The sequence below is a fragment of the Chlamydotis macqueenii genome, chromosome 11, assembly GCF_036417535.1.
Source record: "Chlamydotis macqueenii isolate bChlMac1 chromosome 11, bChlMac1.mat, whole genome shotgun sequence".
Lineage (NCBI taxonomy): Eukaryota > Metazoa > Chordata > Aves > Otidiformes > Otididae > Chlamydotis > Chlamydotis macqueenii.
The window spans coordinates 6,833,211-6,860,775 of NC_141566.1; the positions used below are offsets into that span (position 1 = coordinate 6,833,211).

The window sequence follows — 27,565 nt, forward strand, 5'->3', positions numbered from 1 at the left end:
TCCCCTAATCAATATTCTCCAGGCTGCAATCCAACATCCATCACATTTTATACCTCCTTCCAGCCTCAAATCCAGCAGTTTTCTTGTCCACCCCCTGTTTTTTCCCCCTCTCCACGCCGCTGGCTCTTTTCCCTCGGATTTGCACTGGGCAGCTGCTTTCTCCCACTTGCTTTCTGCCCCACGTTTTCGCATTTCAGCAAAAATGCAGCAAAGCCAACCCCCTCCCTGCTGTACAGAGGCCATTTCTGGAAAGGTTTCTGCCCAGTCACGGTGGAGGCACAGTCCCCCAGAGAGCCAGAGGCCATCTCCGCTCAGCCCTGGGTGATGTGGGAGGACGGACAGATAGACAATGGATGGATGGACAATAATTGGATGGACAATGACAGCCGCACCAGCTGGGAGGGACAGCAGACCGCCGCAGGCCGCCCTGGCCCCAAAGCACCGCCATTTCCCCAGGGCAGGCCGGCCTAGCCGCCATGACCCCCCATGGTACCCCACCTGCTGCTCCAGCACCACTGACTTAAATATTTAGGTCAATTTAGCCCATTTCTCCCTCTTTTTATTTATTGTAAATATAGGAAATATCTTCATTCTTTATTTGTTGCATTGCAAGCCTCTATATTAAACCTGAATGCATATTTCCTCTCAACTTTTTCTTCTCAACCTACAGCTGCCCCAGCGCAGCAAAGGCCCCCGAGAGCCAAAGCCGGTTGCAGCGACCCGCAGTGGCCACCGGGCCTCCTCAGCGGGCGAGGACGGACCGGCACCGACCCGTCCGCCCGCCCGAGCCGGTGCGCGCCGAGCGCCCTTGTCCGCGATCCACGGAATCGAGAGCCGGCGCGGCGATGGGCGGTGCGCGGGCGGCCCCGCCCCTCCTCTCACATGACGGCTGGCGAGCTTCTCCTCGGGCCCGCTCGCCTCTCCCGCTCGCCGCCAGCATGGAGCCGCGCTGCCCCTCCTCCTGTCTGCTCTTCCTGCTGCTGCTCGGCGCCTCCGGTGAGCGGGGCGGTGGCCGGGCCCGGCCCCGGGCCCGCGGGCGGGCGGGCGGGCGGGGGGGGGTGGGAAGCGGGGGGAGCAGGTGTCCCCGCGGGCGCGTGCCGCTCCCGCCCCGCCGCGCACGTGACGCGGCGTCGCGCACCGGTCGGGGCGGTGCGGGGTTGCCCAGGCCCTGGCAGGCCGGGGGCCGCCTCAGCCCGGCAGCGGCTTCCCCGCGCTCGGCCCCGCAGCGGAGGCTGTTGGCGGTGTCGGGCCGCCTCCCCGCCGCGCTGTCAGCCCGCAGAAGGGGAGCGGAGCGGGAGTGGGGGGGGGGGGGGGCGGGGGGCCGAGGCGCGGCGCTCTGGCCTAGCGCGGCCCTGTGGCTGCTGCCGCCGCCGCCGGGCTGGCCCCGCGCCCGTCCCAGGGCGGGCGGCTGCCGCCTGTGTTTCACCCGAGGACCCGTCGGCCCGGGCAGGCTGCCGGCTGCTGGCCCGCACGAGCGGCGACCGCCGGCCCTTGGCTACCTGCGTGTGCGGGTGCTGTCCGCCCGCCTTGCCAGCGCCGAGCTCGGAGCTGGGGGGGGCGGCGGCGGTGGCCACAGTGTACATCAGAACTGGCAGCGAGGGAGGGCCTCTGTTGGGATTCACGGGGTTAAAAATCCAACAACTGCCAAAAGTTCTCTAAAAACGTGAAGGGGATTTAGCATCTGTGTCCTTTGAGCCAGAAATTGTGGAAACGGGATGAAGGCAGCCCAGTCTCATCTCTTAGAGGTCAGTTCGAGTCTGGTGAAACAGATAAGATAATGGGAAGACCCTGGTCTACAAGCAGTTTGTTGTTTTAAGTGCTGTGTTCATGCACTTCAGTTTATTTAGTTTGTCACCAGAAAGCTGGTGCTCATTTACGTTATTAGTCTTTGTCAGGTAAATAAACTATAAAACGTTCTCTCATTTTTTTTATTTGGCTTTGATAAGTTTGTGATGTGCTTCCTAGTTTTAATACTTTTTAGAAATCTAGCTAATCTTCCCGTGTCTGGCAAATTGAATCCAGTCCTGAAATAATTTAGTACTTTGTAGTGAGCTGTCCTCTTAAGTGGTTCTAGAAAATAAAATAAAAGCAATGTCTTAGTAGCTGATAATCATATCTTATAGGTTTTTTCCAGTCCTATGCAGTGGAAGTAGAGCTAAAGGATGCCTCTAATGCTACATGCCTGTATGCAAAATGGATGATGAGCTTCTGGATAACATATGAAACAAACAGTAGTGATTATGTAAGTATTTGGAGGGAACTCTTTTTGAGAACTGCATTTTGTCATGGGTAAAAGTTTAAGTACCCTCTTTTACCAAGAGCGTTTGGGCTTTTTACTAAGTCAGTTGTTAAGAGTATTCCTAAATATTCATTTTGAAACAAAGCAAAAGTTCTAAATTAATAGTACAAATAACTGAAAGTGCCCTATTGCATTTACTTAAGTGGCATACTGGTCAAACTTGGTGGCTTTTGTGTATCAGTGTGGTAATGTCGAGATAAATCACGGTCGATATTTATAGCCAAGTTAGATTTGTACTTTTGTACTTGAATCTGATATGACTCCTTTTTAAGGCAGATGTCAGGGAGCCTTTTTCATAATTTTGTAGAATAACCTAAAACAATCTCGCTAATCTGGTGCAAGGTCCCGTCTAACTCCACCAGGTTTTTAATGTTGTCATGGGGGATAATGGCTATCTGTGGAAAACATTTTAAATTGCCCTTTTCTTCTAGAAAAATGCAACTTTGAATTTGTCATCCAATGTGACACACAATGGAAGCGTCTGTGGCAATGACACACAAGCTGCGCTTCTGGCAGTACAATTTGGAGAAGGTCACTCTTGGAGCGTTAACTTTACAAAAACCAATGAAACTTACCAGGGAGACTTTATCACATTTACTTACAACACCAATGATGCTGCTGTATTTCCTGATGCTAAAATAAAAGGTAATGTTCAGTGCGCAGTCCTACTTGCAAAACTATCTTGGCCACAAGCGTCAGATCTCGTGTATCTTGATCAGTGAGGTGCTGCTAGTAGCAATGGGCGTATGGAAGATTCATTTCAGTGTGCGTTACTTGACCTTCCACCTAGCAAATCACTACAGTCTTAGGCTTTCCATGTACTAATACCTACTAATAATAGGATCTTTTTTTTTTTTCCTTAAAGAAAAACTTCAGTAAAACGGTTCACCTTTCTAGTGACTTGTCTAGTTCTGGAAGCTTGGTTACTTCTTTGCATTGCTTAGCACTTGAAGTAAAATAGCACTTGTAAAAAGTGTAAGTAAAACATTCAAGAGAGGTTAGGACTGTTAGTTATCTCTTACTCTTACAGAACTTTGTAAAACTTAACACTACCTGTAAGTGTTCTTGTAGTTCGTAAGGCAGTAAAATATTTGTGCTTATTTGTAGGACCAGTTACTGTTGTTGTAAAGGATACTATGCATCCAGTTGAACTGAATAACGTCTTCGTGTGTCATAGTACTGACTTCTTTGAAGCAGAAAATGTAACACAGATTTTCTGGAATGTTACTGTGCAGGCTTTTGTTCAGAATGGCACAATCAGTAAAAAAGGTAAGCATTTCAATTTATGAACAAGCTTTTTTTTTGTGTTGCACCTTAGTGCAAGGAGCAAAGTCCTGCAATAAAAAGAATCCATGAGTTCTTAAGATGTGCTGTTTTGAATAATACTGATGCAAATATCCTTTAGTATGTCTTTCCTTGTTCCTGGAAGAATAGATTAATAGAACAGATTTAGTAGTATGTAGAATGTAGATTGTTCCCTTGCCAAGGTGGTATCTAATAAAGTGTGATTCCAGTATTGGGGTGTTAAAAGTAAGCGCCTCAGAAGTACTGTTAGTGACTAGATCATTTGAACTTCAAGGTTTTTAATGGACTGCCTTCCATTTTCAGTGGTACCCTCTGCTTTTTCATTTAAATAGTCCAGAGCCTCTTGTCTCGTCTCATAGCTCAGCTACTCAAGAGATGAGCACATCATCGTGCTACATATGGCTTAATAGGGTTTCTTAATTTGTCTACAGCAAATACATATTACACTTCTTTAATGACTTGGCTCTCTTTGTCCATGTGGTTTCACTTCTGTGTGTCGGAGATAAGTAGTATTGCATACGCTACATGGATTTTAAACTGCGGGTATTACTGAATTTGTAAGCGTAAATGGTAGCTGTAATTTTTTTTTAATACTGTGCCATAGTGCTGAGTTTCAGACTTCTGATTTGGTGATGAGCAGACTCCCACTGAGCCTAGATTTCAACAGAGAAATTGGTATCTGTATTGAACTGACCTCTGAGTCATAAGACTTCAATAAAATTTCGGCACTGAAATGGTGGTTAAAATTTCTTTTCAGAGTCTAGATGTCGTGCTGATACACCTACTTCTGCACCTACTGTTCCACCGACTACTGCCAATGTGACTACTGCATTTACCACCACTCTGTCACCTGCTCCAACCACTGCTCCCAAACCTGTGGAGAATCCAGACACAGGAAACTATTCTCTTAAAAGTGGAAATAAAACTTGTCTTCTGGCTACTGTGGGGCTGCAGCTGAATGTCTCCCGAGACAAGGTGCTTCTCTTCTATTTTTGAAGAGTAGAATGGTTGCTGTACTTTTTGGGTGTAAAATGTGAGTGCAGGGTATTTGCTTTGTGAACTGCTGCCTGTCCAGAACTGCTTCTGAGTATTGTACATAGCACCTCTCTGACATCAGAATAGTTTTGTGGCGTAGTAGCTAGTTTCAAAACCTGATGTGGATCCAGTGTAAGTCGTTGCTGGGAGTACCTGTAACATCCTTAAGAGCCTGGAACTTCCAGGTTTTAAGGCTGTTGATCCCTGCAGATACTGTCTTTCCCCACAGATACTGTCTTTGCCCTGAGCTGTTGTATTAGATCAGCAGAGTAAGGCTTCACTGGGCAATTTGTTTGCTTCAGTATTACCAGTGTGTAAAGTTGACTCAGGTAGCCTTGGTTCGATAGTAGCCAGGCTCAGTCTTCCTGCTGTCATCGATAAGCTCTGCTAAGCCTAAAACTGCTACTGACTGAAACAATGGATTCCTGATGGCAGCTGAATGGCTTTGACCTGAGGTGTCTGTGTTTCAGCCTCTTCTGATCAACATCAATCCAAAGACAACTGTCGCAGATGGTACATGTGGTAACGCAACAGCCACTCTGAAATTGAATGATGGAAATAGCACATTGATTGGTTTCGGGTTTGTTGTTGTAAGTAACTTCTTTTATTTTAAACTAAATTTCCACTTTAACAACACTGCCTGATGATCGCTCATCGTAAAATCCTTCTGTCGCTTGGTGATGGTATGCTGTTCCCATATGGGAAGTGGAACTCTCTAGCTAACTGCCTCAAGACAAATAGAGAATTGGGTCAAATTTGTAGAAAATTTAAGACTGTGGTAAATGTGTTAGCCTTTGTAAAGCATGTGTTCTTAAAGTTAAAAATGCAGAATTGCACACTGACAGTTGGTTCTTGCTTCTTAAACAGAAAAATGCAAGTGCAGGTGCACAAAAATTTTACCTGAAAGAGGTGAATGTTACACTGCTCAACCGTCTGAATGGTTCCGGTAAGAAATAGTATCTGCCTTAGTACAAGTGCAAGCTTTTAATGATCAATGTTTGTATTTATCGAATACGTCAGACTTTTTTTCCCAATGCTTTTCATGCTTACTGTTATTTCCTACTTTAGGTTGGTAGGAACAAAAGTAATAAGCAGAAATGGTTGTAAGAATTACATTAAACTGCAGTGTGGGATCATTCTCTTTTCCTGAAACTTCTGCTGATGGGATTTCTTACTTTGTGATAAACATATATAAATTAAGAGGGCTTCTTTGTAACTGTTTTTAGTAACATAATTTTTTGAGGTGTGAAATACAGTTGTGCAAACTCTGAAGCTTTTTGTTTTTTCTAAACCAGCTGCTGTCTTTTTTTTGTTTGAAGATGCTGCTTGTATTTTCCAGCCACTTCTACTTAGCTCTCACTGGGAAAAGAGACCAGTTCTTCAAAAACTAAAGCATACATTTTTCCAAATCAGAAGTATGAAGTTTTTTAAAGTTGCTTGTCACAGCTACTGCAGTTAAAAGGGCACTAAAGCTAAAATGCTTGCAGTTCTGCAATGTTGGGATAGGTGGAGGTACAAGGAAAGCCTGGTGTTGTTTCTGTATGGAGGACGGGTTACTGTTAAGTGCTGTAATAATTTCAGTGCCTGACTTCTTTTGGTTAAGCAGATCAATCACACTTCAGACTTCCTTGTTTTTCAGAGTAGTCAATGTTGAGAAGTTGGCCCCTCTAGATTCAGCTCCTTAGTCTTATGATTTTATTAGCAACTCTCTTGTATTTAAAGTAGGTGTGCAAATTTCCTTTTTTTTTTTTTTTTTTTTGTCTTCCCCATTGTGTAGTCATTTCAAATGCAGATAACAACAATTTCAGCACATGGGATGCTTTCCTTGGTAGTTCTTATATGTGCCGAAAAGAGCAAACTCTTGAGATTAATGAAGATCTTCAAATACATACTTTTAATCTATGGATTCAGCCATTCCTCGTGAAGGAAGATAAGTTCTCTACAGGTAAGAGTTCTTTTTTTCTTTTATTTTTTGTTAGTTCTTGCAATGCTTGCAAGAGTCTTAGCTGCTAAAAAGCACCAGTGTTGGGGACAAGCACTTTATTTTTGAAGCTCTTGTTCCATTCTTCTTTTTTGTTCTGAGACTAACATTTAAGTTTTAAAAAAAAAAAAAAAAAAAAAAAAAAGCTTTGTTCTCACTTAAAAAATGTCTGCTAGGTATCTTGATTCTCCTTCATAAAAATTGAAGGAGCTAGAGATACTGAAGAGAGATTTAAGCATTGCTCTGCAAAATAGGTTAGAAGTTATCTGACATCATCTTGACATATAGGTTTTTGTAGCTCACATATATAAAAAGATGGTCCAAAACTTTAGCAGAAGTGGACTTTGGTAATACTGCTAGGTGTTTTGTTTCTTTTTACCTGTCAGTCTAAGGAATAGGAGTCTTGGGGGGGAAAAAATGAACTGACAGAGCTTCTTTCAGAAGCAGTCTTGAATATCCAGAACTGAAAAAAGATTCTGTGCTGTTTGTTTGCTGCATTATTTTGATCTTGTCTGAAGAAAACTGGAATGGCCTAAATGACCTCTTTCTTAATCTTTAGTGTAACCTGGTCTTTGTTCTTAATAATAATATTTGCAGCACAGTCTTATTGGTCTAGACTCGTCTATAGACAAATAGATTGGGGGCAGATTTTTGAACTTTTTTTAGGCAGAGGTAAGTTAACTCCACAGATGTATGCAGGGTAAACAGTATTTATCGTAATATGTTCTAAAGAGTTAGGGTCCCATTTCACTCTGTAGTTGAAGTTGCAGCTAGATTCCCCCTTCTCCTAATTAATTCTTTCATCTCTCCGTAACCTGTCTCCATTCTGGATAGGTTCTTGATACCACATCTAGGTCACATTATTATGACCTTGCCTTAAGCATGAAATAGATGAGCCTGGTTCTTTATTGAAAGTAGAAGAATGGTTATTCCCTTGTCTCATACAGATCTTGTACACGTGAAAACTCGTACACCAGGGGCATTTTCGTTAGCGTACGACAGTTTATCAGACGTCCCAGGTGATAATAATGCTTCGTGTATGCTAGATGTACTCATGAAACCTCTGCAGTTCTTTCTCTCTTAGTTTAAAGATGTAAAATACTTGATTTTTTTGAACACCTTTATATTAAGGAAAGCAGATTTTTATACCACACTTGGCAAGTATTCTGTCTTTATTTATTCCTTGTTGCAACCTTTTTCTCATCTACAGCCCAGGAGTGTTCGCTGGATGATGACAGCATTCTAATCCCAATTGTAGTTGGTGCTGCACTTGCTGCCTTGATTGCCATTATAGTCATTGCTTACATAATTGGCAGAAGAAAAAGTTATGCTGGATATCAAACTTTGTGAATCTAGATGTGATTCCTGTTCTGATTTCACTCTAAACAAAGGAAGTGCAAGTTCTGAAGTCCAAAAAAAGACCCAAAACTTAGGAGTAATTACTAGCCACAGCTAATTGGAGTTGAGAAACAGAGAGAATGCTTATCTCAGATGAAGCAGAACTATGTTTTTAGTTTTCCTGCTCTAAGAAGACAACGTGTGTTTCATAGCTCTTTTGAAGATATCAAGTATTGGATAAATTGCTAGGCTAAGGATTTTATCTTGCAAAAACCCTGAAGTGTTCAGGATTTATTTCTGCTTTTTACAAATTGTAGCCTGAAACAAGAACACGTTCTAAACTGTTGTGCATTGGGCAGCTCCCAGAATCACACAGAATTTGTACTTGCTTCTCTCCTCTGCGCTCCTTAGTTGTTGTCGTAATTGTGGGTTAAGCTGGCAGCATTAGTCGCTGTTGACTCGTATAGTGTTTAACAAGGATTGTACGATGCCCAGTAACAACTCTGTTTTTCATAGAATTGAACTTCAGGCTGGTGATTAAGTGATCTTCTGAAGTGGCAGCAGTACCTTACTTAGCTTTGACTGAATCTGAGTAGTTTACTCCTGCCTTGGTGTAGTTTCAGGAATCATTCCTTGTACAAACGAAATAGGTAACCTGTACTTGCCAAATGGTGGATATATAGGAAGACTTCAGTGCCATTTCCACATGCTTTCAGAAAAAAAAAAAAAAAAAATACTGTTAGGCACTGAATTCTTCATCACTTATACCTTGGTAATCATCTAAAATACTCAACTGAGGCAGAGTTCTGCTAAATTGAACTGATGCCAGCAAAAAAGCTTGTATTAAAGGGAATAACCTTTCTAAATATTCCAGAACTTTAAAGTGCACTTAACTTTATATCATACTCTGCACAGAACTGGTCTGTGTTGTTGCTTTGAATGACCATTATTTAAAGAAGCTTTCATTTAATGAGCCAGTATCTGTTGTTGCAGCTTGAGCTGCCTAAATCTTCATCTTGAGTGGTTCTCTGCCGATCAAAATTCACATTATAACTGCCCGCCATTGGCATTCTGAATGTTTAACGTATTTTGTGTTTGTTTGCTGTGTAGCATTTATTAATGTTAAGAATGCGAAAGCCAAACGAGTCTGAGATGGACCCACACCACCTGTTTTTCCTTGCTGTATGGGAAGGATAACTAGCTTAAAAAATGCAGTGCAACTGGACTGTTCTTAAACTGCAGCTCTGTAGAGACTAACCCTTGCTGCACAACTTTCCTCTAGCCTCCTTCTGCTGCAATACGTAGTTTTTACTGCATGGGGGGAAAAGTCTTTTAGACTTTTAGATAAGTGTGGCTTTTTTGCATATGTCATAACATGAGCTACCTAAACTGGTTATTTAATGAACATAACATTGTTTCCCCCTTTAGAATGGGTTTAGCCTGCATCGAAGCTGGTTTAGTGTTTTATTAGTGTTTTCTAGGGTGGTAGAGATGTCTGTGGCATGTTTGTATACAAATCATAAAGTCCACTTCTTTCAGTAATTCTTTTTTTTTGTTTTTTGAAAACAGTTTACTCTTGACACTAGCCAAGGAAGCAAGTATGGGTGGATAATGCTTACTATAGCTTGTAGTCTACAGCTTGAATTTTGCATCAGTTACTGAAATTCACTTTAATGAAAGTGGGGAGCTACTATAAGTTTAATCCTGAAAAAGACTTCAACTCTTTCTATTTTAATTTAAAAAAACCAAAAAGTGGATCTAATGACTTTCATATTAATATCACCTCAAATGCAGAAGTTCATGTAGATTTTTAGCATTTTTGTGACTGATGTTCAGCGGCGCCAGTTACACATGCATTTCTGTTAAGGAGTAGTTACTACAGTGTGTTAATCTGACCATGCAAACTTTTGAACTGTGCATGGTTTCCAAGTGACAGTACAGAAAACTAGTGCAAACTGCTTCCAAAATTCAACAATACTAGAAGTATCTTTGCAAAAACCTGCAAGTTAATCTTCTTCATTTGCAAATATATTGGCTCGGAGATTAAAGTACTCCTAGACTGATGTGCAGATAACTGGTTCAAAAAAGTCTACGTTTCACCTGACTGCCTGTTCTTATAAAACCACTGGTTTTCCTGTCTGTATTGCTCCGTAGGGAACTGTTAACCTGTTCAACATGTGCTCTAAATAATAAAGATTGTTCTGTTTCTTAAGGAAACCTGTTCACATTTTTTAACAAATTTGAAAACAGACGTCTTGTACTGTCTTTTTTAAAGGAAATAAAATAAATGAGTAAGGTCAACTTCAATCAGTCTATACCTGAGATTCTGTTATATAGCTGGTGAAGGTGTTCCTCAGAGTCCTCTAAAGTGTGCTTGGGTACATCTACTAGCAGAAGACATCTTGGGAACTAATTAAGGCACTGTATTTCTGGTTCGTCATTAGAAATTTGCTTGTACATTTTTTGTCAGTTGTAGCACCACCCAGATGATTTGTTTTTACGATTTATTTTGCTAGCCATCTTAAATTGGTGTGCAGCTGTGAACAGTTCCGTTTCTTCCTGCAGTCATCCTGGAAAATGAAATTGGTCTCTGCATTCAGCAAAAGTGGGAAAGGATTAGGGGTTTTCTGGGAATTGGTTAGTAGGTTCATCTTCTAAGGCAGATGCTGTGTTGATCCTACCCGTGCTGCCAGTTTTTCTGGTAGCAGTACTACTAAATACTTTTTTCTGCATCAACAGAGACACTAATCTTACTTTACCATACCTCTTTCTGGCCTCTCTTGTGAACTCTGTGGTCTTACAAGAGGAAAAACTGCAGCCTAATCTTGTACTCCTCCTTCTTGATGCTAGCCTGCACTGCTTGTAGAATCATTGTCTTACAGCTACCGTCTTGTTTGCTACAAAGTCAAAATAACATTACCACCTTTCTGAAGTGTCAGCTGAAGCTTTTTTAACATGAAGAAAAACACAAATATTTTAATAGGCTCTTGTTAAAGAGCTTAACAGTGGGATTCCTAAGGATGTAAATAAAAGTGAATTTAGGCTACAAGCAGGCATCAGATTTCCATCAAATTATCAGTAGAAGTCAGTCTGAAAGAGTCTGTGACAAAACCTGGAACGAGCAGGAGTTACTACTGTTCTGGAATAAGGGTAAAGACTTTTGGTCAAAGTATCACCTTTTTTACTGTAATTCTGTCGTCAGTACTGTCTCTCCTGGAGGCTTGCAGTGAGTATCTAGATACTGGAAGACTGGACTGTGTGGTGTACAAGAATGATACAGCTACGCTGATACGCAGATACACGCTTTTCAAGAAAGTGTAATGGAATTAGGAGTCTGTTAGTTACGATGTTTGGGAAGGGGAACTATTGCTGTTGTGTTTGGGGAGAGGGAGAAGGTCAGGGCTGTGTGGGTGGTGACTGATGTCCTGTTGGGGAAAGGCATAACTGTTTTAAATAATTATAGGTAGATTATAGTGTAAAATACTTCTGTATAAGTGCTTTGCCTTTTTTTTTTTTTTTTTTTGTTGGATTTGCCCTTTTTCTATTTAGCTGAAGGCTGCAGCCCGCACTTTTAATACTACACTTCTAATTTCAGAATATTAAAGACATGCAGTGGCATTTTGTGAATAAAAATAGGGGTTTTTTTCTGGTCTATGGAAACAGCGTTTGACTTGTGTGCGCTTGTGGATGTTGAATATTAATGTGTGTAATCTGTCATAGGTTGTCGTTTGTTTTGATTACTATTGACTGTGCCTTATATACAGTTTACTAAATATTAAAATTGTGCTGTAAGATACCAAGTATTCTGATTATTTAGCTTAAAGATGCCATGGTAGTAGTCCTCAAAAGAAGCTTTTCCAGCCAATGAACTCTGCCTTTTCTTTTTTTTTCTTTTTTTTTTTTTTTTTTTCCTTCTGTAATTTTGAAATTTACCACAGGATTCTCTATTGTATAGCATAGACCAATAAAACCGCAACATTTTGGGCTATTGATTGCATCTGGGAATTAAAAGGGGAGAAAGCTTTTATACTGGGGCTAAAGATGTTGGGGCCAGAATTTCTGATTGTTTTGAATGGAGACACACTCAACCAAATACGTCAAGAGAGTTATTCCTCCTGGCCTGAATGCGGAGTCTGCTTGTCGTAGTGTACAGTTTCCAGGTTCTGCATTTGAAGACACTTCTCTGAAGCTTCCAACCGTTGTAGGTAACAATGCAGGGATAGATGTGTGCCAACAGCAGTGACAAACTGGAGAGGTTGTTCCTGGTGTAAACCCTTTTTATCCTGGGAGTTCCTTGTACCAGTGCCATAGTGTGATGTGTATTGCAGCAATCTCCTTCGTTTAAAGAAGGGAGAAAAGGAATTTCTGTCGCATGTGTTGTTTTCTTTCCTCTTAGCCAAAGGCTTTGTATAGCCTTCCGTGAAGGGGTAGTGGCAAGGGTATCCTGGACTGCAGTGAGCTAAACCAAGGCAGTAGATTTCCCCTAATGAAGGCTGTCTCAGTTAAAGGCTCAAATGGTTTGAATATTCGCTTAAAACAATAGCTAACTTTTGATAAAGCATTGACTGTGTGCATGACCCTTACTCTGCTCTAATATAAACGCAAGCAAAACAGTTTTATAAGGAGCTCTGCTTTATTAAAAGCATGTAAGTCAAGCGCCCTTACAGCGCTGAAGCAGCGCACAGACACTGCATCGGATCTTACTGAACATCTCATCTCGGCACCACGCGGGTGGAGCTCTGCTCTCTTCACAAACGGGCAGAATGCCAAGCCCTGCCTCCCTGTCTGAGGTGCATCGCTGAGTTTGGAATCGGTTCCCAGTGTTGTTTGCTAATCCTTGCCTGAGTGTTTGTATCAGGAGTTCATTGCATACTTTACAACCTGTGTGTTAAAAACCACTGTGGCATTACAGCTGCCTCTTTTTTTTTCTCCTATATTGATTTTGCTAACGTCCTCATAGTGCTTAGCTGCTGATAAACCTTTTATTGTATTTGAATTGAAAATAAATAAAGTTACTCACCCAAAGAGAGAGTGTTTCAGCGTGTTCCATTCAGTCCTTCCAGCGTATGTATCTTGGCTGCCTCTTGCAGTTTTCAGTAGGTTCCTACTTTGTTACTTGGTTTGCTGTTATTTCTCTTCATGTCTAGAACCTGGAGAAGTGCTGGTGACTTGAGGGTCTGGGAAGTCACTGGGACGAGGCAGTAATACCCCAGTCTGTCTTTTTGTTGCTCTGTTGCTGTTAACTCTGAGGTGTGATCAGCTAGTGCATGCTCAGACTGCTGTTTTGTTCTCATTTCTGATCTGAGTGGACTGCTCGCTAGAGGAACTGGAAATTAAACTTACAAATCGGAAGAATTATCTTACTGATTTTACTTTAGAGGTATTATTATATCTAATACAGTGTAAGTTCTCAGAAACACCTGTTTGCTCCTTGCGTTCTTTGGTTTCTAGTGCTTGATTTCCTTTACTAATTTATTCTCCCTTGCTTTTTTTGTTTTTCTTCTTTCTGCAGCCGAAGAATGCTTTGCTGATTCTGACCTGAACTTTCTTATTCCCATCGCAGTGGGCATGGCACTTGGCTTCCTTATCATTCTTGTCTTTATATCTTATATCATTGGAAGAAGAAAAAGTCGTACTGGCTATCAGTCTGTATGACCTCTTCATTCTGTCTCTGTTGCCGCCTTCCCTGTTCTTCTCCTTCTCCCAGACTCCCTGATCTGCCCCTTTGAAAAGAAGAAAAATGAATTAATTCAAAATTTCTTTATTTAAAAAAATGAACACTTCACACCAGAATAATGTGCCATGAGTCTGAAGATGAGTTGCAGAATTACTTGAAGGTACTGTATGATTTTGGAGAAAGACCATAGAATTGAGTAGGGTTGGTATGTGTCCACGTGAGAAATGTGAATATTTTGAGTGAAGAAGACATCTATGAAACTTTATTTCCATTGTTTAATCTTTTATACAAGAAAATTTCAAGTTGCGTACAGCTTATCTTGGGTGATGCTAAAGCTAAAACCATGATTAAAGGTGTGACTGCTGTGTCAAAAGGGACTGCACATGCTGTGGGGAAAAAGAATACCAAGCTCTTAACGGACTTCTGTTGGGAACTTGGAATACGGCCGTTGTCTTTTTTCATTAGCAGCTTGTTCTTGTGAATCAGTCTGAATTTCCTATTCCCTCTGAATGTAAAGGTAGCACCTGATCTCACTAATAAACTAACATAAGATGAGAAGAATGTCTGATTCTTCTAGGAAATTAATTTGTTTAACATTAGCAGGGAGACGTTGACTGCTAATGTATGTTAAATAGCTTTGCACTAGCGTGGTGTCTTTAATGTCGTTACTCACTGAGATAAGGCTCAGTCCTGGAGAACTTTCGCTACCCAGAAAAGCCACAGTCTGCTGAAGGAAATGTGGCCTGTGCTATTTTGTTTGACTCTGTTTTCCCTTTTGTTCTGAGCTCAATTGTGAAACGAGGGTGGGAAGCTGGAATTTCACTGGCTGCAGTTTGTCGCAGCTTTGACTGTGTGCACATAAAAGAAGCTACACGGCATTTCAGCACTAGTCTACGTGAGGCTCAAGGGTATTTTGAGGGCTCTCAAAGGCTGGCTAAGAACACAGATTGTTCAGAGGTTCCTGCAGTTCCTTTGGACAGCTTTCGTTGGTTAATGGGATCACTGAAAAACTAATCTAGGAGTGCAAAAGAAGATACAAAACCAGTCTGTTTTGGTAGGATTAATCTACTTTTAACCTCCTAATTGTTGCTCTCTCAAACAAAAATGTTGAATAGTGTATGAGCACGAAACTTCTAGTACAAGGAATGCTGATCATAAAGCAGAAACTTATATATATATAAATAGGCAGTGAAGTGACTTCCAAAGGAATAAGAGCATCAGACTTGTTGAAAGATGCTTTTTTTTTTTTTGTTATTAATGCCATACCTTTTGCGATTCTATATTCCATATCTAAACTGTACCAAAATAGAAGCTAGTCCTTTGTGATTGTGTTCCGCTCCGTTCCCATCAGGCTCACGTTGACAGGATGAAAGAAGCCTCTTGCCCTTTTGATCTCTTTGGTCCATCCTGGTAAAAGCCTTTTGCAGCCAGGGAACTTCCATTTCTGAGCCCAGGAGCTGCCAGGTCTGCAGAGAGCTACTGATGGCACACAGAGCTGCTGTTCCCTGCAGCAAGCGTTTACTGAAGCTACTTCAGTGTTTAATCTCTTTGTGCATTGAGCCTGTACCTGTGCCGCGGGGAAAGCACCGTCAGTGATTCCCGTGCGCAAAGGACATGGTCAACGCGGATGCTTAAGTAACTCACAACAGCTATAGATTCAGGGAAGGGAGATTTCTAAAGAGTTAGTTCTGATGTTTGAGAAATACCTGTATGCTCAGTTATTCTTGTTCTCACTGTGACAAAAGATAAGCTTTACCTGGATCTGACAAAACTGCTTTTTGTACAACACATGAGCTCTTGAACCAAGTTGTCTGTTTTTGAGGGGGAGTGCAATTTAATTCTGTGGAGTTGGGCTGTGTGCTTTGGGTTTGGTTGTCTTGGTCTTTTCTGTTGTACCTTTGCTCTCACAATATTTGATTTCCCTACGAGAGTGGTAAATGGTGAATGATCTTGAGACTGGCAATTTCTGAGTAACACCTGCTCGTCAGAGTGTGTTGCTTCTCTGCTGCCAGCAGATGGGTTCCATCGATGGTTTCATGCTCAGATTGCGGATCCAAGCGGTTTGCATCACTTTTGCTAGGTTATTTTAGTAAAATGTGGCAATTTCCTACAGGCATATGTATTATATGTACGTGTAAAGTATGATTTTGGGCTTCAATAGAAGTATAAAATGGAGCCAGCACTTTAAAGTTGCTGTAAGATGAAGAATGGTGTACACAGTTCTCCAAATCTTGAAATGATTGTACAAGTATGCTGAAAGCAGAATATGTGTATGGAAAATAAAGTTAAGTATGGTGTTTATAAAGCTTTGCTTTAGTGTAAGTAGACACACATGCCATTTCTGAGACCTTTTCTAACAGGATTGTCAACATGCCTGGATCTGGATGTTGGTGGGGAAACAGAAACTTTTGCTTCTAAGCTGTCCACGTATTTACATCCCAATTAGTTAATCTTTCTTTGTTGATTGGGTCAAAACATGGGTCCAGTATCTGCTAAAGGACCAGCTGCTTCAGGAATCCTTCCCGTAGGCAGGTAGGGAATAGATATAAATAAGGTTTTGTGCTGTTGCTAGCTGGAGAGCTGTTAATTGCATGGCCTGAGGCATGGATTGTTTGGTTTCCTTTGAGAATCATACAGAAATACAAATATTTTCAAAGAGCTAAAGCAATTGGCAGGTGGGGAAATGTTTGTGGGTTTAACTTATTTCTGATGTCAAAGGAAGAGCTGCTACCATGGCAGCATCTTCCTTGGCAGAAGCCTGTTCCTGTTGGCCAGAACGTGGCCTTTCAGAATGTTTGTGTTGCCCTAGCTCTATCAGTGTCATATGAATAACCACATCTGAGCAAAATTAGGTCCTGAACTACCTCTGGTTCAGGTTCTTAACTCTAGAAATAGTTTTTGCCCCATGGTTATTGTGATACCTGGCATATAGCGAGTCTTACAGTACTGGGCTTCTGAACTCTGTGGCCCTAGAAAGTCGATGAAGTGCTCACATTCAAGGATTGCGTTACCTGCTGCTTTGAAATTCAGTCCCTAACTGGCCAGCACCAGGAGCTGGAGTCACAAACTGCATCTCTTCCACCAGTATTTTAAGAATGGTACCATAAAGCTAATTTTACTGTAGTCGCTTTATTTTTAACACACAAAAAAATTACTTCTTAGAGACTGATAGAGATCAGGAAACGATGGCAGACCAAGCACCTGGACTAGGATGTAGGACAAACATACCGGGGTGCTCTTGTTCACTCAGTAATTTTAGTAATTGTGCTTCCCAACTAGTACATTATCCTAAGGTGTCCTGTCCTGCTGTGTGCTGGTGCCTCGTAACGTGCGCAGTGCAGTTTGTCTGTGTCAGACAAGAGGGCTTGCGAGCCCGAGGGTCAGGCTGCCCACGCCGCGGAGGTTCCTCTCCGCTCTGACAAGGGCGAGCGTGCTTCGTAGATCTTTGAGGGTGGTAAATTGATGGCTTCACTAATACCAGTGTTGACCCCTTAACGATGAAAGGACTAAGCATTTTCCTGCGGTTTTCTGCAGCGTTATAGCTGTGACCTGTCTGGAACAGGGCTGAAATATTTGGGGAGGGGGGTCTGACGCATTTCACTGGCACTTCTGTGCCTGAACAGGAGAAGGAGGAGCTGTCAACCTGCGAACCGTGACGGGGAGAGAAGAGCTCCTTGTGCTTTTCCCTGCCTCATAGACCTGCTGAGCATTCCTAGGGCCGAGAGAAGTGCTGGAGTGAGGAGGAGGAGGGAGAAATGCATTAATCTGCCCACTTCAGAAAGGAACAGTTGGAAAGGTTCAAAGGCAAATGATTTTCTATGTGACCTTTGCTCCAACACCTTGGGTGTGCTGAACAAGCTGTGTAAAATGCTGCAGTCAAGATGCTCCTGGTGCTGAAAATCCTAGGAGGCATTTTGAGATCTGCTATTTCCACTTCTTAACTGTGTCGTTGCAGGCATAATCCGGATTTTTTGCTGTTTATTGTTTTAACAAGAATAGTGCTAATAAACTACCCTCTTGTTAGCTTTTGCCTGAGAAATGCACCTTGAACTGTGGTAAAGATTAAAATTTAAAGCCAGGAAAAATGTGTTCCAGAGGGGTCACTTGTGAAAGACCTTAAGAAAACAGTGTTCAGATACCAGGGGTTTTTTTAATCAAAACTGAAATGCTTTTGCAGGTTCTCTGCCCAGGAGATGACTTTTAATTTTTACTAATAATGATTTACATCAGATGATGAAAAATGTGGTTCCACGCTCCATTGCATCTCATTTGTTTCCTAACTATGAACAAAAATAAATTAACAAAAATCTCCATGTATCTGTTTTTCCTAGCAGAAAAAAATGCTGGCTTTACACTTTAAAAAGGAAAAAGCCTCTGACTGACTTAACGTAAGTGCCCAGTGTTTGCGGTGGCTACTTTCCAATGTTGAGCGTGAAGATGATTCGGCCCAGGAAGCGGTCGCTGTTAACGTCGTTGACGATCCCTTTCCCATTCAGACTGCACTGAATAGGGACCAAATACTCCTTCTTCACATCTGTAAAGTGCATAGCCACCAGTGGGGACGTATAGTTGACCTGAAAAGAAGGGAGATTGAAGTATAATTTTTGAGGGAGCGGAAAAGCAGGCAGTGCTTTCACGTTCAGTAAAAATAATTAGTAATTTGTTCACAGTTCCCAGGCACCTGAGTGTGTTTCTCTGATGTCCATCACGGTGCCTGGCGATGCTGAAGCTGAGCCTTTCTGTGCCCGTGCCTCAGAGGGACGGGATCACGTCCGAGTTTTGCACTGCACCGTGCCTCTTGGGCTGATGAGCCAGGACAAGTTAACACCGGATAATGGGACTCTCAAATACTTTCTGCTCTTCTAAAAACTGACCTATGCCTTGCGATAATAAATTTGTCGTGTTCCTCGGATCTGTGTGCTCAGAGGACACACAGACCTGGTGCCTGGGGCTGTCGCTCATCCTCAACCAGCAGCAATGTGGTGACAGCAGGGGTCTAGTGCCTGCCTCAGCTTCCATTTCGGCTTCTGTGGTGAAGGCGCGTTACCTCCTAACGCTGTACAGCCCAGCGCAGACCAAAGCAGTGCCAGGCAGCATGTTCAGAAATAGCCGCCGATGTTGGACTGCTCTGTTTTGAGCCAGCCAGCCTGAAGTGGTTTTGTCATAGCTTTGACTGAAGCCCCGTCCTTTTCCTCTTGTGTCACCTAACCCCAGAATTCCCTACTGCCCTGGGAAAATGTTGGTGTTGAGACCTTCTCTGTGAGTCAGCAAAGCCGGTCTGAGTCTCCAGATGATAAATTTAATCATTCCCATTGCTGGCAAGGGGGAACCAGAGTCCCCAAGGATTTCCTGCAGTTTGTCAGAGACAGAAATAGAGCGCTCTAATCCCAGTGTCCACGGCCTCCCTCCTGCCTGCCTGCAAAATAGCCAGAAAGCACATCTGTACCCTGCGCAGCAGCTCCTGCCCTCTCCTTCCCAAGGAGACGTAAGAAAGATGCCAGAGTCCTTACTTACGTGAGTGATCTTGCCATAGTAGGGATAATACATAAGATCAAACGTCCCGTTTCCAGGGTAGAAGTCCACTGATCTGAGATCGCTCTCGTTGCCTTTCTGTGATTGGAAAAAAAGGCACACATGTAGCACGTGGGACACAAAATATGGCTCCCTTCAGAGTAAGGCAAAGGAGCTTTCATAGAGACATCTCCCGGAGATCCACGTCAGGGCTCAGCTGTGCCCGCCTGCACGCAGCGTGTTTGCTGTGACAGCCAGCTGCTGCTGCGGCAAGGCAGAGCCAACGGTGCCGTGAAAGCACAGGAGAGGGTTACAGAATTCACTGCCCTGCGCTTGCCTGCTGCTTTATTGCTCTCTAAGGGTGTGATCCAGCTGCTGCCCGGGCAGTGGGAGCCCTTCCTTCACCCTATGGCTGTTGGCTTGCCGGGTGCTCCCCAGGGGTCCCATGGAGCGGGTGGGGATGGATGTGAGCAGCTCCTGCCTCTTTCCCACGGCGGTGAGGCTGGCAGGAGTCGGCAGCGCTCGGTGGGTGAGGGCCAGGGTGAGAAGCAGGAGGCTGGTGGCCTCTGTCATTCTCATGTATTGTGCCCAGACGCATCAGCAGCGCTGGGTCCTGTGAGTGTTTGGGGCTAAAATGAGGACAGGTACTGGTGGGGTCCGTCAGAGGGGAGACATTTGGCCTTCTAAGCACCACACTGCTGAGCACGAGTGAAAGCAGTACCTGCACTTTGCAGTCCACGCTGACGGGGATCCCAGCACCAGGGCGATAGCCTATAATCTGCAAAAACAAAACGCATCCACGCTTGTATGAAATGCAGTGTGAAGTGCGTGCTGCCTCCCTTCTCCAGGGCTTAAGCTCTTCTAAGTGCTGGTCCCATTACTGAGGACAGGAGAAGCAGGGTCTGCCACCTCTTGCAGTGCAGCTCGCCCGCGCCTGAGAGCGGGGCCAGAGCAGAGCATCCGGAGAGCCCAGACTCCCTGCAGCAACACAGCCACTTCCCCACACAGCTCACACACCCCCTGCATTTATTTTCCCAGCAGCATGCACTGAGCCACCGTGCTGTTTGAAGATTTCAAATAAACTCAGTTCTGTGAAAATTCCCATTATAAAGAGACTGGGGTCTGAGGTGTAGCCCTAAAGCTCAGTTCCTCCCTCCAAGCACTCAGGTCTCCACAAATCAAACCAAGTAAATTTTGTAGCGTTTCTTTTTTATGTTTTCTGGCTTGTACGAGCCAGCAGGTTTTGGGATTCCAGCTCCTTTTTTTTTCCCTGGGCCTGAGAAGTGGAGGAGTTTCAGTCCCCACACGGTCTGTACTCTGTCACACTGGGATGCACTGAAGGAAGGAATTAAGACGACCGGCTTTCCCTGTACCCGGTTCATCTTCAGCAGGATGCAGGGCTGGCCTTTAGAGTAGCCAAACGTTGGGTCCTCAATGCCAGAGCAGTTCTGCAGCAGCGAGCGCTTGAACTGGCAGGCCTTCTTCTCCTCACTTTCATTGCCCTCTTGGATGAAGTACTGTCCTGGGACGCACTCGATATTCTTCTCCTCTTGAACTTTGTCATCGTAAGCTGGTGGGGACCAAGAGACTTGTTAACATTTCTCCAGACCTGCACAGACCCACATTCTCAGAGTGCATCCACACGTCGAGGGAGTTAGAAAGTCCCACCTGGAAAGGCAAGGCTCCCTCCTGCAGAAGCTCCCAAGACCACTTTATAAGCCTCTCTTTCTAGATGGGGGTCTTGAGATGCCCAGGAGGAGACCCCTGCACCCCGCGCGTGTGTGCACAGATGCAAACAACTTGCCGACAGGACTCCTGGGGTGCCTGAGAGCTTTACCTGCTAGGAAGTGGTGCATGCTGTCCACGTAGGGCTGCCACGTGCTGGGCTGGGAGACGTTGAAGGCAATGGTGAACCCGTTCAAGTACGGTCTGATCATGACTCCTGGAGAAGGAGACAGACCCTGTTAGAGCAAACGTGAAACACGTGGCAGAAAACACCATACACCTCAAAATATCCTGGGAAACATGGGAGACCCAGAGGATCTCAGCAGCACTGTGGGCCTGGGGCTGCACACAGGGGCTGAGGGGTCCCCCATGTTCTCAGCCACACGACCAACTCCAGGCAAGGAAGAGGGCGAGGGAGCCTTGTGTTCCCCACCAATGCAAAAACACAGGGAAAATGCTGCTTCTGACATAGGGAAAGGATTTTTTTTAATATTATCTTGGCAGGACTCCCCCAAATAATAATGCATAAAAGCTACTCTTGCTTTGCATTTTATTTTGAAGATGGGAGGTATAAAGGGGCAGCAGCTGAAATGAATGGGCATCACCTACGAAATACTTAAACAACACATTTACCTTGAGAATAATGGTAATAATAATTACCACAATTAGAATAACAATTAGTATAATGATAATGAGTGCTTCACATGGGACTATTTAAGATACAGAGAACCTACAGCACCATCAGTGCCCCGAGGTAAGTGATAATGCCCCGTGTCACGAAGGGCTGGTAGGAGCATCCAGCTCCAGCTGAGCTGTACCCGAGGTCACTGCCACGCCATTTCGGTAGCGCCTTGCTGCACGAGTGCCCACAGGAGTGCCCAAGGCCGGGCTGGCCGGGATACGTACCCGGCGGAGACACGCGGTCCCGGTACCTGGGCGTGTAGGGGCTCAGCGTGAGCAGCATCACGTACATGCAGAAGGCAAACATTCCTGCCAGGCACGTGTAGAAAACGAAGTAGAACAGCAAGATCAAGCCTGCATAAGAGAGAGGGCATGTTGCTGTTAACGCAACCAGAGCACGTCCCACGGGCTGTGTCCCGCAGGGATGCACAGCCGTGCTCCACACGGCATCCTCTGCAGCTCTAAGTCCATCGCGGAGGTGGGGGCTTGCAGCGCCAGTACAAACACACAGACCCTGGCATTTTTGGGTGCAGGACTCTCAGCCAGACACACTCCCTGCCCAGCCCTGGGGCTGGGGCAGCTGCCGTTCAGCTCTGTACCCCTTTTGCTCCACGGCCCTTCGCAGAGCTGGGTCAGGACCAGGTCCGTGTGTCCACTTGCCTCAGCTCTCTCTGCCAGACAGACCCGACCTTGGGTGTCTTGCCCTTCCCACCCCGTCTTGGCATGGTAACGTGCGAGGGTCCCCAGTGGCTTCAGCACGTCCAAATTCCCGATGGCGGGCTGCGGGGCGATGCTCCTGCCCTGACTCCAGTCACCTGCACAGCAGGGACCCCAGTGCTGGGACCAAAGCGAGTGGCATCACTCAGGGCTGTGGCATCACTCAGGGCTGTGGCATCACTGGCCGTTTCATAGCCCTGACATCGAGGGAACGGCTTTGTTTTTCCACTGGACCAGGCTGACGGCTGAGGATGTCTCAAGAGGCTGTGGCCTATGAATAAAACCCAGCGGCTCAGAAAGCAAAGCGAAGCCCTAACCCAAACATTTCCCAGCAGAAATGTGCCGGCAGCTCGGAAGGAGCCCTGGGAACACAGATGTGCACTCCTGCCGTGCTTCTGCCGGGACCGCGATGCTGGGAAACGCTGCGGGGCCGTATCCTGCTGTGGGCCGAGCCGGGGTGGATGGGACCATCACTGCTGCTGGTGGCACAGTAGGGACAATGTCCAGCCCTGCCACAATGATGCTGGGAGGGTGCCTCTGCACCAGCCTGGCCGGGCCGGAGCTGCAGCTGGGGCACCAAGTTGATGCTTGTTGGGACACGGTGCTGCTACCGTTCCCGTTCTTATGTTTCCTGCAATGCAGCAGGAAGCATTGTCACCGGCAGAGCTGGGGGTGCAGCCTTTCCCAGGGGCTGGGGCCTCCAGTGCTGACCCCCCAGCTGGCTGGCTCCCTGCATTTTGGCAGAGCGAATCCCCTGAGCCGCCCATCCCTGGGGAACATCTTCAGGGCCAGCACATGGGAGCAGCCCCAGGGTGAGCAAACTCCATCCTCACCCATGAGATGAGAGCGGGAAAGCTCAGCTCAGCTTTGTGGTCCAGAGGAGGCCACGAAGATGATAAAAGGGCTGGAGCACCTCTCCTATGAGGACAGGCTGAGAGAGTTGGGGCTGTTCAGCCTGGAGAAAAGAAGGCTCTGGGCAGACCTGATAGCGGTCTTCCAGTACCTCAAGGGGGCCTACAAGAAAGATGGGGAGAGACTGTTTAGTAGGGCCTGTTGTGATAGGACAAGGGGTAATGGTTTTAAAAGAGAGGGAGGTAGATTTAGATTGGATATTAGGAAACAATTTTTTACACTGAGGGTTGTAGAACACTGCCCCAGGTTGCCCAGAGAGGTGGTGGAGGCCCCATCCCTGGAAACGTTCAAGGCCAGGTTGGACAGGGCTGTGAGCAACCTGATCTGGTTGGAGATGTCCCTGCTCCTTGCAGGGGGGTTGGACTAGATGACCTTTGAAGGTCCCTTCCAACCCACACCATTCTATGATTCTATGATTTGCCTCCAAACACCCTAATTTTAAAATAAAAATTTGATTTTCACAGTAGTTTCAATGCCTCTCTCTGTACGGACATGTGAGTGCACACGCGTACACGTGTGTCCGTAGGGCAGCGGGGCCGTATAGCACAGCGTGATGCTCCCAGGGCGCTGCCAGTGCCGGCTGCCGAGGGCTGCAAACGCTGAGCAGCGGCCCCCAATAATTCTCCGTCTCACACCGGTGTGGACCTGCATGCGATGCTGGGATAAGGTTGGGGATTTTTACTCCGCTGTGGGGGCTGTGCACTGTGGACCACACCGCGTGCGCTGTGGCACCTTGGTCTCAGTCGGAGCCGCGCTTGCCTCACAGCTGCCGGCTGCTCTTCACCACCTGGGGCACCTCCAGGCTTAGAGATAATTTTTGAAGGCCACAGGGATACGGATCGAACAGACAGGGCGCCCAAACCCCTCATTGGCACGGCCCAGCCCACCCACCCCATAGCACGTGTGCGCTCTGCTGTGGGCACCATCTCATGCTCAGGGAAGCTGTGGGGTGACAGCGACGACCAGCCTTTCCTGCCCCGACGCCAGAGCTCACACAGGTAAAGAGGGCTGCTGGCCCCGTGGCGCGCACCGTCCCTGAAACGCCTGTCCCACGACTCGGGCACAGGGAGCTCCCGGCTCCTCCTTGGACAGGCAGGAGCCAGGAGCATGCGTGGCTGCGACGGATCGACCTGCAGCCCCCACGCTTGCTCAGGCTTTTGATTTCTTCCTAGTACATGGTCTGGGCAGCCCGAAATCTCTGCTTTCACGTTCTCAGTAAACATGAACACCCAGACCAAGGGTAGCTTTCCCAAGGTTGTCTGCTTCTCATCCTCACTAGTTCCTTATTGCACTGGTTAGAAACATCTGCCTTGAAAACGTGGGACGGAGGTGGTCAGTCCATGCTACCAAGGACATTCACAGGCAAGTGCGTCCATCATGAAGTAGAAAAGACAACAATTCCCAAAAACGGGGCTTAAGCAAGGACTTACCCCAGCTCTTGGCCGTTCTTCCCAGGCACGTTCTCTCCTCCGGGTTCCACAGGAACATCTTCATCTCGCCAGCCACGTCTGACCAGGTTTTGCTCCCCATATCTGCCTTGGTCTCGTCCTCCCCTCTGTCAGGATCCTGGACCTTCTCCTCATGCTTATTTTCCTGGAAAAGTTACAGAACACAACCCCCACACGCAAGCTGAACATCTCATTGGCCAAAAATAAACGCAAAAGCACTTAATAGCTGGAAATGTTTCAAATTTCCATTTTCCCATCATCACTCTTGAGTTAAAGAGAGGCAGTTTTGGCTGTTCTGACTCAAGATCGCTTAGATCCCAGCATCCATTTTTCCATGACACACACGTCACTGCCGTCACACTGGGTGCTGTCTCCTCGTCCTGGCATTTACAGAAACTCCTCTTTTTCCACCTGCGTGAATGTGACCAAAGAAAACCTGCAAGCTGGGAGGGCCAGGGTTGTTCCCACACTTCTGCAACGTTTTTGAGCTCAAGTGCACGTTTTCTCTGCTACCATAGATGACAGCAGGCGGCATTATTTAAGAGGTCATCCAGTTTGTTTTTCTTGGCATTTGAGTGAGTGGTTAGTCTTTGGAGAAATCCCTGTGTTGTTATTTTTTAATTACACCAAGTTCCAGTGAAAAGTGTGTCCCCAGGCAACGAGAGCTTGCATTTTGTGGTGGTGAAAGCTCATTTGTCCAGAGCTGAGGAACACAAATCTCTTTGTACGTGCACCTGGCCAAGAGTCGCTTGAGAGGAGACACAGCAGCCATCCCTAACTCCCCTTGAACCTGGGCAGGCTCTACGTCTCCAAAAGCAGGCAGCGAGGTGGGAGGGGAGCAGACCTTGCTTTGAGCTCAGGCTGGGCCAGGCGCTTCCAGGGAGAAGGGGTGATGCTGAGATCTGGATGGCTTCCTCGCCTCCCCGCGCTTTAATGAGAACGCTGCCGCTGGGCTCAGCCGCTCCCGGCTGCGTCAGGGCTGCGTTTGCCTGCTCTGGCCGTGTCTCCCCAAGGCCGCCATGCCTGCAGCGAGCACGGCCCCGCAGCAGCTGCACCGGCGTGATCGCCCCGTGTCTGTGCTGAGGGCCATGGAAACCCGCCGGCTGCGGGCACCTGTTGGAGCCAGGACCGACAAGGGAGATATTTACACCCCACGGGTCAGCCAGGGGCAGCCGGGGAAGCGGCCGACAGCTTGGCAGAAAGTCTGGCTTGGAAACACCTTCCAGTGAGGGGGGATTAAACTCTGCTCAGACACACAAATACTGCCAAACAGTGAGAATGGGGGGAGAGTACTGACTCCAAAGCCTGAATTCATGCCTTGGAGAGCCTAGGCCAGACCCAGGGGGGCTGCAAACCAGCCCTACCTCACTGATCGCCCCGATCGGACCCGGTTAAAGCTGTGGTGGGGCTCTTCTGGGAGCACGCCTGCGTCAGAGCCCTGCTGCCGGCAAAATGCCCGCGGCCGCCTGCACAGCGAAAGCCTGGGTCCCGCACCCCGGCTGGAGCCTTTCCACAGCCACAGCCCTGTACCACCCAGGACGGATCAAACCGGAGGATTTCGGAGCAAGGAAGCAGCAGCTCCAGCATGAGTCGCCAGCAGGGATGTGGGACAGGAGGTGTGGGGCCCTCCAGCTGCCAGGACACCCGCAGAGGAGCAAGTGATGGAAAAGGAGGAGGAGGAGTTCTCCTTCCTCCTGCTCTCCTCTCTGTTAAAGAAAAGAGCCACCAGCAGCTGTCCTGGAAGTGTTTTCTCAGACTGCTCGGAGGGACTCTGGCAGAGGTCCCTGAGCTAGGGCGCTAGCTTAGCTCTGGATTGCAGCACCTCCCAGGTGTTTTATGTTCAAGCCCAGGACCAGAGATGGTCTCGGAGCAGTCCCTGGCACTGGGACAAGGGGCAGGAAGAGCAGCAGGAGCTGGGGTAGGAGCATGTTGGGGTGGGAGGGGCACAGCCATAGTGGGACCTGTTGGGACACTGGACAGCCCCGGGCTGCTGCCCACCATGAGGTGACTCTGGGCGGTGAAGCAAAGCTGGGGCTGATCCATGGTGGGATCAGGCTGTACGGACGGACAGTCAGGGGTGCCCTGAGGGAGGCCAGAGCCATTGCCCCGTCCTTGCCCCATACCATCTCGGCTCTTAACCTGCTGAAAGTCAGGTGTGCAGAAGATCACCCATGCCCCAGTGTCCCCGTCCCTCCTAGCCCCTCTCCCTGCCCAGGACCACTGGCCAGACCCCCTGCTGCCCCTTCCCTCTCAGTACAGAGTGCTTAAATTTTGCCTAAGGGACGAAACAGCATTTCCTAAAGCAAAGTAGCTACATTTATCAGCCACGAAGCAGGTCCTTGGCAGTAGCCCCCACCTTGCCTCTCAGAGGGTGGCCAGCAGCCCCCAAAAGACTCACCGCTTTCTGGTGGGGGCTCCCGTGCTGGCCATCCATGGCCCCGACGCTGGCGTTCCTGTCCATCCTTGGGTGGGAAATGCAGAGAAACCTGAGCGTTAGCACCACAGGAGCCCAGAGCTGAGCTGAGCAGCACCGGCCCCATCGTGGGTAACACGTCGCCCCAGCTCTTGGCAATCCACAGGCACAGCCCCCTCCCCAGCACAGCTCCCCAGCCCCACAGCACCCCCTAAAAAGGCTGAGTGAGTGCGGCTGCGCCAAGACCTTTGCCTGTCTGAGAGGAGCCACGCTGCTTTCCCTCCCTACCCCGCAGGACTTCAGCGTTCAGGAGCAGATCAAAAAATAGCTTGCTTTCCTAAAAGGGGTGAGCTCAACGCAACAGGATCCCGTCCCGAGCCCCCTGGCATCTGGTGCCCTTTGCAGCACCCTTGCAGCATCCTGCCCTGCGCCCGAGTCCCCATCAACGTCAACCAGCGCCCTACATGGGGAAGCCGGGCTCTCTGCCCCGGGGAGACCGTGTAGTTGTTAATAAACATTGGCA

The 27,565-nt window shown here is 46.7% G+C and overlaps 2 protein-coding genes across 4 annotated transcripts; one reads left to right on the forward strand and one right to left on the reverse strand.

Moving 5' to 3' along the window:
• The first annotated feature begins 865 nt into the window (after nt 1-865).
• On the forward strand, nt 866-17,946 carry LAMP2 (lysosome associated membrane protein 2). Of its 2 annotated transcripts, none has more exons than XM_086756060.1 (9): nt 866-996; nt 2,124-2,242; nt 2,731-2,944; nt 3,407-3,568; nt 4,362-4,579; nt 5,110-5,229; nt 5,507-5,585; nt 6,417-6,584; nt 7,831-12,983. In XM_086756060.1, the coding sequence occupies exons 1-9, from the start codon at nt 939-941 to the stop codon at nt 7,968-7,970; spliced, it is 1,278 nt and encodes a 425-aa protein (XP_086612186.1). In that variant the 5' UTR covers nt 866-938; the 3' UTR covers nt 7,971-12,983. The 2 variants fall into 2 exon arrangements, with proteins under 2 accessions (XP_086612186.1, XP_086612188.1); XM_086756062.1 differs by lacking the exon at nt 7,831-12,983 and adding an exon at nt 13,471-17,946 and having other exon boundaries at nt 884-996.
• On the reverse strand, nt 17,766-27,483 carry ATP1B4 (ATPase Na+/K+ transporting family member beta 4). Of its 2 annotated transcripts, none has more exons than XM_086756064.1 (9): nt 27,331-27,483; nt 27,028-27,091; nt 24,612-24,774; nt 21,778-21,906; nt 20,984-21,088; nt 20,520-20,716; nt 19,868-19,924; nt 19,150-19,245; nt 17,766-18,209 (listed from the first exon to the last, which is right to left on the reverse strand). In XM_086756064.1, exons 2-9 carry the CDS (start codon nt 27,088-27,090, stop codon nt 18,048-18,050), a joined length of 972 nt encoding a protein of 323 aa, XP_086612190.1. In that variant the 5' UTR covers nt 27,091; nt 27,331-27,483; the 3' UTR covers nt 17,766-18,047. The 2 variants fall into 2 exon arrangements, with proteins under 2 accessions (XP_086612190.1, XP_086612189.1); XM_086756063.1 differs by having other exon boundaries at nt 27,289-27,481.
• Between the last annotated feature and the right edge of the window lie 82 nt (nt 27,484-27,565).

Coding starts and splice junctions, on each gene's coding strand:
- LAMP2 (XM_086756062.1), top strand. CDS start 939: ATGGAGCCGCGCTGCCCCTCCTCCTGTCTGCTCTTCCTGCTGCTGCTC. Junction 2,243..2,730: donor AAACAAACAGTAGTGATTAT/GTAAGTATTTGG, acceptor CTTTTCTTCTAG/AAAAATGCAACTTTGAATTT. Junction 3,569..4,361: donor TGGCACAATCAGTAAAAAAG/GTAAGCATTTCA, acceptor ATTTCTTTTCAG/AGTCTAGATGTCGTGCTGAT.
- ATP1B4 (XM_086756064.1), bottom strand. CDS start 27,090: ATGGACAGGAACGCCAGCGTCGGGGCCATGGATGGCCAGCACGGGAGC. Junction 19,925..20,519: donor TCCTGCTGAAGATGAACCGG/GTACAGGGAAAG, acceptor TTGTTTTTGCAG/ATTATAGGCTATCGCCCTGG. Junction 19,246..19,867: donor GCGTGGACTGCAAAGTGCAG/GTACTGCTTTCA, acceptor TTCCAATCACAG/AAAGGCAACGAGAGCGATCT.